The sequence below is a fragment of the Miniopterus schreibersii genome (assembly GCF_964146895.1).
Source record: "Miniopterus schreibersii genome assembly, chromosome: 19".
In the NCBI taxonomy this organism is placed as follows: domain Eukaryota; kingdom Metazoa; phylum Chordata; class Mammalia; order Chiroptera; family Miniopteridae; genus Miniopterus; species Miniopterus schreibersii.
Window position 1 is genome coordinate 10,056,671 of NC_138119.1, and position 15,730 is coordinate 10,072,400.

Genomic DNA, 15,730 nt, shown 5'->3' on the forward strand with positions numbered 1-15,730 from the left:
CCCATTCCCGGGAGGAGGAGGCACATTTGAATCACAAGCCCAGGTGCTCAGGAAATCTCCTGTCACTCTGAGATGGGCTGGGACACGGTGCCATGTCCGAAGCTTCTAAATACAGTTCAGGCTGGGTCATTGCGACAGATGCTGAACTGGCACCACTACAGGGGCTGAAGTGGGAACTCTGACAGCGCTTAAATGCCACAGCCCCTGGGCCCGCCGTCTTCCTGGGCCGGGCAGGGAGAGGCAGCGCAGGGCCTGGTGGGAGGCGGGTAGCAGCTCTGGCAAGGAAATCCTGCCGCTTCGGCAACACGGCCGCTCCTTCGGAGGCGACAGACACCCAGCCACGCTTCAGCTATTTTAGAAGTGGTCAGTCTCTGAATTGCTGACACACTTGGAGGACACCGTCTCTTCGATGGTCATTCTGACCCTTCAAGGTAGGTAGGCCTGGGGAAAGCAGAGGCGGGCTCTGTGGCCGAGGTGGTGGCTGAGGAATGAGTGGGATTAAGTGAGCTGATCACGATGACTCAAGGCGTCAGGAGTGGAGGTAGGAATAGCAGGTGGACTTCGGGATCCCCGAATCAGTCTTCACACAGAGGACGGTGTCAGGCAGTTCCTTACCTCCCTCCACCGTCTCCTGTGCGGTCAACCTACCCTGGGGTTAGCTCCCTTGATAACTGGTTCTCTTCTGGGGAGGGCTTTAGAGGAAAAGTGAGACGGGAGGGGTCTAGTGACACGGGACGTGAGGGTGGGATTCTAACTTTTGCAAGCATCCCAAGCTGGGGTCGGTGAGTTGTAAATATAAAGACACTGCTATGAATACAGTTAATCCAGGGTATTTGTTTCACGCTCAATGCTTGCCCCGTGCCCCCAAAGTGGGGCCCTTTCCGTTGTCATAGCATTTGGTTGTACGGTGTCTGAAGGTGGTGCTGGACGGTGGATGAGCTCAAGCTTTGGAGTAAGACCAGGGCTCCTCTCTTCTCTCTGAAGCTCCTGGGTGGGTGTTGTTGGGCACGTTGCCTTGGCTAAATCTCAGCGATCCCCCTTGTCAAAGAGGGTTATCACGCCCGAGTCTCGGTCAGGCCTCACCCTCACGCTGTCTGGGAGTCTCCCGAGGCACTAGACCTTTTCTGGCTTCTCAGTGTGTACTTTTCCCACCCTGACCCAGAGGGTGTGTGCTCTCGACAAGGTTGTCAGTTTGGAGTCGGGACCCTGCAGCCTCCCAGGGTCTTTCTGTCTTCCCATCGCTCATGGAGCAGTTGTGCTACTTCCTCTGCCAAGGTTGATCTCTGTGCTTCTCTGTTCAAGGCCAGGGTTGGCTTCCCCGGCCCCATTTCCCTACTGAAGATCCCACATACAGCTTTTTACAATGGACCACCCTGTTCTGTCTTCTTTCAGATGCTAATAATTTTCCATCTCAGATATTGTGGCAGCCAGCATGGGCCAGAATAGCGTCGCTTAAGTAGATCCACACAGAAGCAGGCCCTCTGAGCTGCATGTTTGCTATTTCTTTGCTTAACTTCCTGCCTTTCTGCAGTTCCTCCTTCTAACACCATTCAGTTTTGATAGTTTTTGCTCCAGCCCTGGATTATTTCCTTCACTATGCGATCGCTTCCTGTTCTATATTTAAATTTTTCTTTCTTTTTTTAAAAAAATCTTTATTTATATCAGAGAGAGGAAGGGAGAGGAAGAGAGATGGAAACATCAATGATGAGAGAGCTATTGATCAGCTGCCTCCTGCACACCCCCTACTGGGAATCGAGCCCACAACCAGTACATGTGCCCTGACTGGGAATCGAACCTGGATCTCCTGGATCCTAGGTCCATGCTCAACTGCTTGAGGCACACCAGCTGGGCTTAAATTTTTCTTTATTAGGATTTGCTTTTCTCCATTTGAAAGAACACAAGCCTTCTTTTTCCCTTGTATATGGACAAGGAAGTGACTGGGAAAGATCTAACCCTGTGGTCACCTCCCTTTCCAAATGACGGAAGGAACTAACATTTAATGTGCTCCTACCGTGTGCTAGGGCTTTACTGTGAGCCATCAGCATCTCTACTGTTTCGACGAGGAGACTGGCTCAGAAAGGTTAACTCGCTCGCCAAGGTCACACAGCTGGGCCTGTGTGATTCTATAGGACGGTGCTATTTCCCTTTCCTGGCAGCTTCTCTGGAAACCCCACCTCACTGCAGACAGTAGGGACGCCAGGGGTGCAGAGGGCACAGCAGCTGTCTGTGCAGGAGTCATCGTGTTCCTGAAGGAGAGGACATCTCTGCCGTCCTCCCTGCCACCCCCAACAGCATCACCAGCTGCAGCACCTGGGGAAAGACCTTGCTCCTTTCCCCCCTTTATCCTCAGGACCACAGGCGCCTACCTGGGTTACTACCTGAGAATTTTCCCATAGCCAGAGAATTTTCCCTGACTCCTCCCATAGAAATGACTGAACTTACTGAACTCATTTGATGTCCCTGAAAGATTGCAGGTCAGACCCTGCCAATCAGTTTCAATACAACTCATAGTCCTGGAAGGAAAAGCTAGTGGGATTCCAATAGTTCAGACTGGGTGTGGAGGTGACATTTCTGGGATTTCACTGGGAACATGGCCTTCAATGAAGACACCTCATGATTAGGGGTATATTGGTTTCCTAAAGAAGGTCAGAATAATAGCATTCCAGGTGCTTCATCTGGCTCAGCTCACCCTCCCTCCCAGCTCTCTCCGGCCACACCTCTCCTCTTGCTTGGTTAAATATACAGCAGTTCATTCCTTCATTCCTTCATTCACTCACTAAGACAGCATTTACTGAGTGCGTAATAGGTACCAGGCCCTGTCACAGGTGCTGAGGATACAGGAGGAAGAGCACAGATGGCTGAACCACTTGCTGTTCTCTAAACCCATCTGGTAGACTTGACTGCCACGCCTCTGCCATAAAACTCCCTTTTCCTGGAAGATCCTTCTTCTTTCCCCAACTTGCCTTTCATCTTGCACACATCTCTTCATTAGGCCCAGAGAAGTCCCCTGGGCTGGAAGAAGTGCTTTTCCCATAGCATTGTGTCAATACTACTCTTAGACAACAATACATGAAAATTAGCATTCATATATTCCTTTTACTACTGATGAAGTATTTACACAAACACACAAGACACACACACTTTGTTAGTGATTCATAAAATTTCACAAAGTGGAAATAATAATGTCCTTATTTTATAAATGATAAAACTAAGGCTTAAAAAGGTTAAGCGATTTGTTCAAGATCAGACAGGTGAACAAAGAGGAGGTGAGCATTAGAACTCAGTCCTCAACACGCTATGTGCCATGCTGGATTTTGACTATTCTAATTTTATTAGCTTATTTATTAACCTGTCCTGCCTCCCAAGTCGTTTTTGTAAGCTCCTGAGGACACAGATCATATCTTGTTCAATTTTATGCCCCTCATAATGCACTGTCAGGCCCAGACTAGATAATCAATAAGTATTTGCTGAATAAATGATTGATTGAATGGACAAAATTAAAAGACTGCTGGAGAGGTTGTTATATAGTTGCCAGCAATGTAGCTCTCATAGTCATTAAACGGGATGGTACTCTAGGTTTGGCTTGATAATAATAAAAATTATTATTATTGTCATTATTGTTTTTCCTCTCCATTTATCCCCCATCTACCCACCTACCCTCCTCCCTCTGCAGTCACCACACTGTTTTCCATGTCCATGAGTTATTTCTCTCTCTCTCTTTTTTTTTCTCAATCAGGTTGGGTGGATTTTAAACCTCGCGTAGCTGGTGGTCTCCCAAGTATAATTTGAAGGGCATTGCATATTCCTGGCTGTACTCAAATGTTCTACTTACATGTCTGAAATTGCCACCTCCAAAGGAGACTGTCTCCAGAAGTCATAGTTAAATTACACTTGTTGCTTAGAAACTGGCCGCTTAGTTCTTTCTTCCCTTTTAAGTTATTAGCATGAATTTGTTTATTTATTGGTGCACAGTGAGGATATCCTAACAAGGTATAAGGCAAGGTTCTTGTAGGGCCTTTGGGGGAAGGCTTCCTTTGACTTCATGAACATTTAAAGAGCACTGTGGAGCATGTCTGACGGTGGTGGTGTCAGGATGGTGGTGGGAGGTTGCAAGTAGTTGTGGTTGCAAAGAGCAAACAATTGCTAGTTTGGGGATGAGCTAATGTGCCACTTCTCCCAGAAAAAAATGCCAGGAGCCTCGGGAGGGGCCTGTGTTGACAGCTGCTGACCTAACACTGACTGGTAAATCTTGAAGACCACCCAGTCAATCAGGATCAACTTTTGGAGGACCTCTGGTGCAAGAGGTATTTAGATTGACTATTGCCATGTGGCCTGTGACCAATTTTTGATTATTTCATTTATGTATTTTTTTGTGCTTTCATCAGGAACATTTTCTGTACCAAAAGTTGGTCTCAAGAATTTTAATTTTATGGGGAAGATGAAAGAAAATATTTGAAATTAGGACCATTCTAGAAACTCCAGGACTTGTAGGTGTTCTTATTTTCTCTTGGTCTTTCTGATTAACCTGATTATTGGCATGTAGCCTTATATTGTTAATTTGATACTTCACTGTTTATAAAGGGCTTTCACATACATTATTACCAGATGAAGTCTCCTCCAGCACAGATACCCACTTAAAACGATCAGCAACTTTTGGGCCCTGAACTCTGACCTGAGTTAAGCCTAAATCAACCAAGTTTTGCACAACTAGGAACTCTGTCAGCTGCCCGTTATGTCTTTCAATGCTGTCATCACACATTTCTCAAAGTCCAAACACCGCCCAATGTTATTCTGTAGCTTGAAATGTTATTTTGCTTATGGTCTAGGATAAAGCAAAAGACTGTGATCTTCAGATCACATTTGGGTGCTTTGCCCAGGGGAAACTAGGGACAGGAAATAACATACAACAAAGAGGGCCTTTACCATCATATTTACTTATTAAATAATGTTAAGTTCATGAAGAGACCTAAAGTATTCATGAACATGGCTATCATGCTGCTGAGAAAGACAAAGTCCCAGATGACCTTGGTCTGAATTTTCTTCTCTCCCCAAAGAACTGACAATGCTTAGTTTCCACACAGCTATCTTCTGACTGAGCAGCCTGAGCATCAGTCCTGCAGTGCCAAGTTCAGAGTGGGGAGCACAGAGTTTTGTAGGCCTGGTTCTGGAAACGGGCAACAGTGTATGGTGGCCAGAGCATCGCCTCTCGTGTCAGACTAACTCGAGCCCCACTCTGACACCTCCTAGTTAGGTAATGTGAGAAAAGGCCCCTCATCTTGCCAAGCCTCAGCATCCTCATGTATAAAATGGCAGCAATGATGCCTACATTCTAGGGTTTTCTGTGAAAGTTGTATGAGAGAATAGAGAAAACCATCTAGTGCAGTGCCTGTTACTTCTAGCCACCATTTTTCCTTTTTTTTGCTTCCACCTTCAAAGTGTGCTGGAGCCCTAAAGGCTGAACCTTGGATGACATTGAGCCTTTGTCTGATCAACAAGAAATATATATAAAAATTACTGCTGTCACTTCTTGGCAAAGCCTCTTTAAAAGGCTTAGGTCTCAGGGATGACTTTGGGTCCTTACCCCTTGTTCTCTGTATCACTGAGAGGTGCTGCTTGTCAGGTGGAGAGATATGTGCCCTTCTCTCCTTAATTGGCTTATTGGCATGAGAATTGCAGGCTTCAGGTTACCTCCCCCTTTTTCCCAAATAGAACTCAGAGGGCATGGAGAGCTCAGAGACTTCATTCCATTACTAATCATCTAATGGGCTCGTCTGAGTGTTTGCTATCATCATAATTTTATTTTAATCCAACCTGGGTTATAGTTCATTCCCTTGAAGCTCTGGACTGGGTATCAAATTTGGGCTCAGTCCGTACTCAGTTCAATGCCAAATGCTCTGCTTCTGCCATATTTAGAATTACTCTATGAAAACTTTCATCACCAGATTTCTCTAAGCTCCCTGATAAAATCTGACGTCCCAGAACCAATTTCCACTGGAGAGGCCCTCTGGAAATAGGAGTTTACTTGAGCCTGGTACAGAGAGTACTACCTGGGTTATAAGCTTCTGAGGTCTGCCCTGGTGTGAAGGGGAGCCTGGAGATGGCTGTGAGGGTGTTGGTTTTACAGACTTTGGGACTGAGGAAGGAGACCAAAGAATGGTTGCCCTGCCAATATCAGATAGAAGTACTGCTCTGTATAGTCATGTCCCAGTTACTGGCAGGAAACCCCCCAGCAAAAACACCACGACTGTCTGATTATCATATGGGTCGGGTCTTTCACGATTTTTTTCCCTTGGGGTAAAATATGACAGCTGAGATCCCGTCTTCGGGAAGTGGCACCGGGCATCTAATCTCAGGTGCGCACCTCTTACCCACATCTTATCTGAAGCTACGTGATCTCCATCACCCGCCTTCAACAATGACCAGGCGTCACACAGCATTCAGCCAGGAGACGCGGCGGAGCACGCGGCTCAGCATGTGGCATTCATAGTTGGAAAGGAAGACAGTAGCATCGTACCCTTCACTTAAAAGAAAACTGGTATAAATAAAATAAAGTCTAAGCTCCATATTATGACACCCAAATTCCTCCTAGAATATGAACTCCACGTGGCCAGGGATTTTTGTTTTTATCCCTGATGATATCTCAAAAATCCAGAAGAGTAACTGGCACATAGTAAATGTTAAATAAATAGGCATTTAGTTGAGTTGCACCTGACTTTCCACCTTTATCTCTTATCTCCCCTGCCCTCTTCCCTTATGTATTTTTAGCTCTGGCCGTGTCCATGTGCTATGAACACAAATCTTTACTCATGCTATTTCCACTATTCTAAATTCTGTCCTTATAATTTCTTTGCTTGCTCATACTGAACTTCTATTTCAAGTTCACTTGCAAGCTCCACTTTGTGAAGTCTCCTTGTTCCTCCCATCACTGACCTGCTTGCTCCTCGAAGCTCGTTAGCACTTTGCTGCTACATCTTCCAGAGCACCTAGCACAGCTGGTCTTCTTTACCAATTCCGTGTCCTTCCTACCGGATGGTGAGCTCCTTCAGAGCAAGAACCTGCTCTATCTGTCTTGGTCCATTAACATATAACCCGATCTACACAAAGCAGAAATGTTTGGTGAAATAAAAATGGAATTAAACGTAGTCTCAGATGCCTGCAATCCTTAAGGAGGTTGAACTGATGTAATGTGGATTTGGGTGTCAATAATATATAAAGTGGAAATAATAGTAACAACTCTTAGATTTGTTCTGTTAAATGGTGTTTCATATATAAAGCCTTACCATAGTGCCCGATGCATAGTAAGTGCTCAATAGATGTTGCCCATTAACTCTTTGGTTAAGATCTTGTGAGCTCATATGCATCTCACTGTCCAAAGTCACTGACATTGTTATCAACAGGGTCATTCGACTCCATTTTATCCTAAAGATATAAATATAATTTTTTGACCAGGAAGATATTTCCCCTAGTCCCTAGTAGTAAAGATAAGAAAATAGTATGAAAGATTAGTAAATAGTAAAGGTAAGGAAAATGAGATGCCATGAAATGAACTGATTTTCCCCACTCCTGTGAGGAGCAGAGCCCCAGGAGCAAATGTGTGTTGTTCACTGTAGTAATGAATGATTTCTTAAAATTATTGATTACGCGGAGGTGAAAATCATCTGGAAGACTGTAAAATTTATTTTAATCATGTCTAACTTTGATATTAAGTCAAAGTATATATAATTCAGGCATTTTCTATACATGTTGACCAAATCAATTTCTTGTGGATTCTTTGCAGTTGTTAGACTTGGTGGTCTTTAATCTGCACTTCAAATCCATCATTAAACATTAGACTTAAAGGGGGCTTTATAGCACCCCTAATTAAACGTGCATATGTTGGGCTATAAAGATTAAGGAATATGGGGACCGGAATAGTTATGTGACTTGGCCAGGATCAAACATGTTAAGCCATTTCAGTTGTAAGGACGGTCGAAACAGTTGAGAAGCGTTACAGAATTGCTGGCCGCCTTGGCCAGGGTTGAACCAGGTATGAACTTGGGGAGACCTACCTTCTAGGCTATGTTGTTTTCAATTTTTCTTAGTCTTAATTATCTCATTTATAAAATGGACATAAAAATACATGCCACGTCTACCTCATTGCATGGAAGGACATATTAGATAATGTAGAAAATATAAATTAAGAAACAATTTCATAATCGCTAGTATTTTGCATGAATTGAGAATTGAACTTGCTCTAAGCTAAGCCCCACTTTCTGTGGGAACTGAGTGTCCATTTTATCTGCACGAGATAGGTAGATATAGAAAATGAGTGACACTATGAACTGATGGCTAGAATCTCTTTCTTAGGGATTTTTTGATGGTAATGGATGTGTTGGTTTGACCCTATGAGTCACATGGTGTTCTACAGTAACTTGTCACCGGCTCAGGGCAGGTTCCCTGAGTTTTCTTCTTTAACTTCCTTAGTTATGTGTAATGTTATCATTTATGCTCCTGATTTACTGAAACTCCCCTTGTTAAAATGCTATTCACAGGAGACATCTGATAGCCAAGAAGTCTTTCCAGGTCATTCAAATGAGTTTCTAATGGTTATTTTTTGAAGGCAGGAAGTCACAAATTGCCAAGAATAAAAGAACTTGAAAACACAGAGGTGTTTTCTGATCTTCAAGGCACTGATTATATTTCTGAATGGATGGCCTGATTTGATTGAAATAACCTGCTATGCATTTCTTACATTCACAACTTAGATAACTTGATTATACATTCTGATTAACAGCTGAAATAATTGGTCTGATTAGCCTAAGTATTCTACATAACTATGACTTAGAATGTGTTTTAAAAAGAAATAAACTTTACTTTCACCTAAGCTGTTGATCTTGACTCAGAGGTTACTATTTTAAGGATATCGTAGGTAGCTTATGTCACAGGTAGCCCTAACTACTCTGTGATATTAATTTTATTTCCAAATTATGACATCTAAGAAACAATTGAGACTGGAAAATTACATGGTGCATTTGTGTTATTGCAAATGTGGACGGGTGCCTGTGTTCTGTATATAATAGTCACTTGGGCTGTATTTTGTGAGGGGCTGAGAATCTAGGAGCTCTGAATATTTCCAAGGAAACAGATAACTGTCTCTGGAAATCCTCCTCATGGGCAAATACGGCCTGTGCCTCCACAGACTTTTCCATTTCTTTGCCAGTAACCATGGGTTCCCCAGGACTGTTCCAGTTCTCTTGGATCCCTCTCTTTCCTGGATTCCGATAAGACATGCTAGACTATATGTGACGGTGTGGGAAACTGTGAGAGTATTTGTCTTTGTCTCTGATTATGTGTAAATGTGTTCAGCTTCCACTGTAAGTGCCTTGAAGAGGAGTCCCATTTTCTTCTCGGATGTTTCCCAGAATTTAGCACAGTGCTGGGCACATAGTAAGCACTCAATAAACACGTAATTAATCAACATTAACTGGGAAACTGCTCACAGTCTGGGATTCTGTTTCAAATTATCTGCAGGGTACCTCATATAAAGCCACGTGCTGATAGGTGCTTATTGATTGATTTGATTGAAACTATAAACAGAATACCCATTCGATTCTTAACTCCTGCGATGATGAGAATTTGGGCCCCTAGTCTTTTTTCCTCATTTAACGCATCTGGCCCAAGCAATTTTAAATTTGGTGCTTCTAACGGACGCTGCCTGGGTTATGACGGAAAGTTACACTAGAGGAGATTCTTAATTTTTCAAGTCATCAGAAGCGGAAGAGATTAGAAAGGTTTTCAGTACAATCCTTCTCATTGCATAAAGGCAATAGGTCCATCGCGGTTAAGTGACTTGTCCAAGGTTATTTGTTCATCCACTTAACGTTGCATTTGAGCACCCGTTTTATTCCGGATGACGCGGTGAGTTAAGAGTTGAGCCTCTTGTTTCCTAACTCCCCAGCCACAGTCCCCGCTCCAATCCCAACCTCAGTCTGGCTGCCATTAAATATTTATCATCCCCCTTTCCTGAACGCACATCAGGGGACTCCCGTGCCTGAAGTTTCCTCCGGGCCCCACGTAGGATGTCTGTTTCCAGCTTTATTCTCTTTACAGCACCCCACGGCAGGGGGATTTCATAACAGAGGTAGGACACCACTTTAAAAAAAATCTTGCTGAGACGTTTTTGAAAAATTCACAGTGTTCGTGATAAGTGAGGCGCTCTCAGCATCTCACGGAGACAAAGTGGGATTTGGGAACCCGCGTGTCGGTGGGAAGCCTGCTCGGCCGAGCGGGCGACAGCGCCAGGGCCCTGCTGGGAGGCGAGTGGCACGGGCTCGGGAGGCTCGGCCGCTGCGCCGCAGCGCTCGGCTTAGATGGTAGCTCCACTTTCGGGGCTTGAAGGACACCAAAATTGGTAGCTCCTGTTAAGTCCAGGGGATAAAATTATATGCTTAGACATGTAAAACTAAGTCATAAAACTTTTTTTTTTTTTTTGGTAAGGGTGGTGACTGGACTAGACTAGTGATTGTGGATACGCTAAAGATCACGGGCAGAGGCCTCCCTGTTATTTGGGGGCTTGGTTCAGGCCCGCAGTCCCCCGAATGCCTTCAGAAGTGAGGGTTAGCAATCAGGGTGGAAGCAGAGAAATGGCACTTTGTTCCCTGGGGCCTTTGGCAAAGCCGTGGGAAATTCTTGCCTGGGTTTGAGAGAGGAACATGTCAGGGCTAGAAGGAAAGGAAATTAAAGGGGTCCCAGGCTGGGTTGTTCCCAGGCCTAGGGCCTGCTGCAGGTGAGCGAGCATGGCAGCAAGGTGGCCTGGCATTCTGTGCCATCCTTCCCCTGCCCTGCTGGTGTCAAGGACGGATGCCCAAGAGTTGTGACCTTTGACAGCATTGCAGAGTCAGGTGCCAGCGTAAGACGCCGCTGCTTCCAGCCTTTATTTATGTGCGTGCCTATTTCCAGGGGGAGCAATCAGACGTGAAGGGTGGCTTAGAGAAACAGCTTCTTGGGCTCAGCTTGAAGTGGCATTTGACCTAAGAGAATTGTCCTAGCTAATCCGAGCTTAGAAACTCTTAAGAGAGACAATCCTTGGCACTGGGTCCCTGAAAGTAAGATATTTAAAAAATTACAGAAAATTCTCTGGTAACTCTGATGCTGGCCTTCTCCATCCGTCTACTCCCCCCTCCCCGCCCCCACCCGTGAGTGCAGAAGACACAGGCGGAAAGGACCATCTGGCCCAGCACGCCAGCTTTTTATTTGGTTGCTCTCAATCCTACCTTCCTGTTTGGATCACCCCTCCCCTCTGCCCATACTTCAGAAACCAATCAAGGTGTCTCCTGAACTCATTTATTCCCTTTGTTTCAGCCGCCTTCTTGGGTAACTTTTTCCATATGCTCACGTCCTCGCCTCACAACAGATTTTTTTTTTTTTCCCCCATCCAAAATGGCCTGATTGAACTCGTAGGAAAGGCCATTTATTGGAATATAGGACAAAGTGCTTCTAAAGATCCCAAACAACGTTTCATTATTTTTGATGACCAGGATATATACATGGGGGGTGGGGAGCATTGCTGTGTTTAAAAGGAACTGGCTGTGGGGTGGGGAGCACTGCTGTGTTTAAAAGGAACTGGCTGGTGGGCAGTGATGTGGAGTAGGATGGAATTCGAGAACACGTTGCTGTTAGCACTGAATCTCCCCCTCACCAAGTGAACTAGTCCATCTAGATTTGGAGCCAGAGTCTGTTATTGTTATTATTATTATCATTATTATTATTATTAAAATGTGGCCTTTACTTTGTTGCCCCGTTTGGCTTCAAGCCCTTCAATCTGGTGACATTAGTACTCTTTATATTGCCTGTTGTGGACCAATTTTCTTCAGCTGTTGCTAAAACTTACTAAAATGCCAGATGTCATGTTGGAAACACGAAACCTGAAAGAAGGTCATAAATCACAAAAACAAACCATAAAAAAAATAATAAAATACCCTGAGTGCCGTGCTCTGGAGCTTCCCAGCTTCAAGCCTCCTTTTGTTCGCCTCTCCCACTCCACCATGCCCCTCTCCCCGTCTCCCCGTCTCCCACCTTTTAGGGTCGGGGTGTTGGGGGCGTCCAGCAGTTTCTCGCCTGAGGGTCCATGGTTTGTTTTGCAGATTCCGAGCAGAGCACCGGTTCCGACTCCGAGGTGCTCACCGAGCGGACCTCCTGCTCCTTTGACACTCACGCTGACCTGGGCCCTGGGGCTGCAGGCCCTGTGCCTGCTGCCATGTCTTCCATGGAGGAGATTCAGGTGGAGCTGCAGTGCGCTGACCTCTGGAAGAGGTTCCATGACATTGGCACCGAAATGATCATCACCAAAGCGGGCAGGTAAGGACAAGTTCCTTTGAATGGACCCATTCAAAGATCAGAGGGCAAAGTAGGAGCTGTTCCATTTCGCCTTTTCAGTTATTCACGGTAGGTAGCACTGGTGAAGCCGAAGGCACGTACACTCACATTTTTGCATCTGGACATCTTGGCCAAGTGATCTTGTGTTTTCTGTGATTTTGCCATTTTCCTCCAAGGCCCACTGAAACCTAATTCACCTTGACCCTCACCAGCATTTTTTGCCTACAAATGTATTTCAGTTAATACTGGAGATCCATGGGCTGTAACAACAGCCAAATCAATTTCCAAAGCAAGTGTTACTTCACCATCCATTGTTTCCAACAGAACAAGCTGGCTCCCCAAGCAACAGCTTGCGTTGTCTAAGGCATTTACAGCAGCCAGACGGTTTTGTAAGAATTTTGTTTTGGGTAAGAATTGGGCTTGGTTTATCTTCTGAGCCCTGTCATCAATCCATTGTGTTTTTTTTTGTGGGCTTGAAATTATTATAAAACTTTAATGGCAACCTGGTGGAAAGTCCTGACAAACTATTTATGTAGGATAAGAAAACTTTTTAAGACACAGTTTCTCTTGAAATAAACTTTTCATTAAACTACTCCTTCATTGGTGTCTTTCAGTTTTCTTGGAAGATACTGTTTTGTTAGGTATCCATTTGTGCTGGATACTCAATGTATACTACATTATTTAAAATTCACAGGAATCCTATGAGGTAGGGCATGATAATTCCATATGTAGATGAGTATACGAAGGCCAAAAGAGGTTAATTAACTTGACTAAGGCCACATGGGCAGTAAAGGGCAGCTCCAGAATTCTACACAACTCCGCCTGGCTCTAAAACAATGGTCTCAACTATTTATAACTCTTCTCTGTTAAGAAATGGCAGTAGTTTTTGCCCCTTGGAATCAAAATGAAAATAATTTAAACAAACATAAATTGGGGCTACACTTCTTGAGTATATAGGGATAGTTCACTGAAATTAAAACAATGCTGCTTTCATATTCTCCAAGTCAATGTGCATAGTCGCATGTCATGGAAACCAAAAAGACCCACCTCATTGATCAAAAGCTGTCTTCATGAACATGGGCATTTAAAGTAAAAGAATATTTTGATTGGGTCCAGTTCCCTTGCATGAATATAGAGGAACTACCTAATATAGTAAGACACCACAAAAACATGAGATTAAAATGAACCTGAAGTATTGTTCACTTTCTTTCTCTTCAAGAACTGAGTTTCTCTTCTTTCTCTAAGTTTTAGCAGTGATAAAACTATTGAAAGGCTTCTTAGGAGGAGCAACTTTGAAGGAGAATTACTTTCAATACCATCTCCTTTTTGTTGCTTGGGTTTCAGTCTACTGCTGGTCTACATTTTGAGATGTTATGGCTTGGAAGGAAATAGAGCAATTCAAAGTGTTTCTTCTTTTTCCTAGTTTCGGGCAAGAGGCTTGGTTTGGAGAGAGAGGGAAAATTACTTTTATTGTCTGTAGGATTTTCCAGTTTTTATTTTGTGTTTTCACTTCCTACTAGTGGGTCTGTGTATTCTGGTCATTTTTGTCATTGATATCATACCCTAGTTTCCTGCACTTGAGTGAATTCAGTTCACCTGGGCTCCTCATCGACCACTCTCCTGTGACCTCATTTTGTGATTTCTTCTGCAGTGTTTTCCTGTCCATATCTCTACCTTCAGAGACTCACTTTGATACCTGAATATATCCAGATATTCCCAGCACAGGTGTACAGTTTGTTCTTTAGTCAGATCCCTTTATCTAGGTTTAGAAGCTACAGTCATTGCTTCTGTATTGGACCGCCCCAGGTGTTGCTGCTGCTACATGAAACTCTGCCCGAATAACCCTGGACCAGCTCAGAAGCATACACAGAAGGCTTTTGTCTATGAACTTTGTTCACTCCCCATCCCCCCAGCTTTCTTCCTTCCCCTTCCTTTTCCTTCCTATGTAGTATCCTTTTCAGTTTTAATTCCAATTCCCACTTTCTTAGTGAGTGTTAGGTATGACCCTCTGTTCTCTCTCCTGCTCAGGAGAGCTTCGTCACTCTCTACCCCTCACACCCCAAACTGTGTTCCGTTGGTTCAGAACCACTGCTGTCTACAAAGCTTTCAGTCTTCGAATGTAGGAACATAATCTGCAATCAGCACCATGGACAGAGGTGCTTGTAAGGATTAATGGGTTGGGTGACAAAAGAATTGGCCTAAATTTAGTCATAAAAATAAAACCAAACACATCTCATTTTGTAAACATAAAAGACTAATTTTTCTCTAGGGTGTTATGATTTCACTTGATATTCTGAGCGAAAATACTGAAAGAGAAAAAGCAACTTTTGATACATTTTTTAAGACGAGAATTCAAATATAGTCATAGAATTTTGAAGAAAGAGGGCACTTTGGGAGATTATCTAGTCCCTTTCATTTGTGTTTTAGGTGATGGGGTTAAGTGACTTATCCAAAGTCACACAGCTCATTCATCTTAGAAGTTGGGTACTGGGAAGAGGCAGTAGCTTTTCTACTTTAGGTCATATAAATGTTCCAGATGAAACAAGTAATCAATTTATACACATTTAATGCCTTTTTTTGGAGTCACCAAGAAAAGACATTTATCTCTTTCAATGTAACAAATCTCTATAGATGGCTGAAAGGAACCACATTAAAAGAAAAATCTTAGATAGCAAGTGAGAGGACTTCCTCTCCATCTCTGGCAAGATGCTGTCCAACTATTTATACATACGGGACAATTGTAAGTCATTGTTATTAAGAAGGGGATGACTGATCTATATTTAAATCTATAGATCAAGGCTCTCAAATTTTGGGAAAGAATTAGTGTGGATCTAACCTATGCCTAAATGTTAGATTTAGTCATCATGAGTAGCCCACCATCAAATTTCATTAGCCCACCATAAGACTAAAATATAGGGCTTTCTAATTAAACTTGTGAGGGTAGAGGGAGAAAATATAAATATACCAATAGAAGCTTCTGAAAAATTATAAAGTGGGAAAGAAGGAACAGATATATTATTCTTTGAGAATATTTAAGAATTAGCCATCATTTCTGTTATAAGGACTGTGGTCCCTCTTATGCTTTCCCCAAATATGATTATGATGTCACTGACCTCCTCCAGAGGACATGTGCTCTTTGAGTTGCTTTTGGTGGAATGTGTCACTAGCACAGAAAGTGCCTCATATAAACCACCAGTGCACATTTGCAAGATGGCTGTCTCGGGCCAGGGTATGGTCTGTGGCCATGAAATGAAGCAAAGCCAATTAGGCCGTATGTGGATCAAGCCTGTGACCTTGACCTCATTAGCACCGTGCTCTGCCCAGCCCAACTAAATGGCCCCAGATGGTAAAACTTAATGTAGCACTTTGTGCACAA

At 43.7% G+C, this 15,730-nt stretch overlaps 1 protein-coding gene across 3 annotated transcripts in view; it reads left to right on the forward strand.

The window, feature by feature from the left end:
- The window catches only part of TBX15 (T-box transcription factor 15), a 93,622-nt gene that overhangs the window by 41,468 nt on the left and 36,424 nt on the right, over positions 1–15,730 (forward strand). For 2 of the 3 annotated variants that reach the window (XM_081122131.1, XM_081122129.1), the window contains exon 2: positions 12,123–12,336. In XM_081122131.1, the coding sequence (XP_080978257.1) occupies positions 12,236–12,336 (101 nt within the window). In that variant the 5' untranslated portion in view covers positions 12,123–12,235. Of the gene's footprint in view, positions 1–218; positions 432–12,122; positions 12,337–15,730 lie in introns of those variants that run through there. The other variant, XM_081122130.1, reaches the window with a different exon arrangement.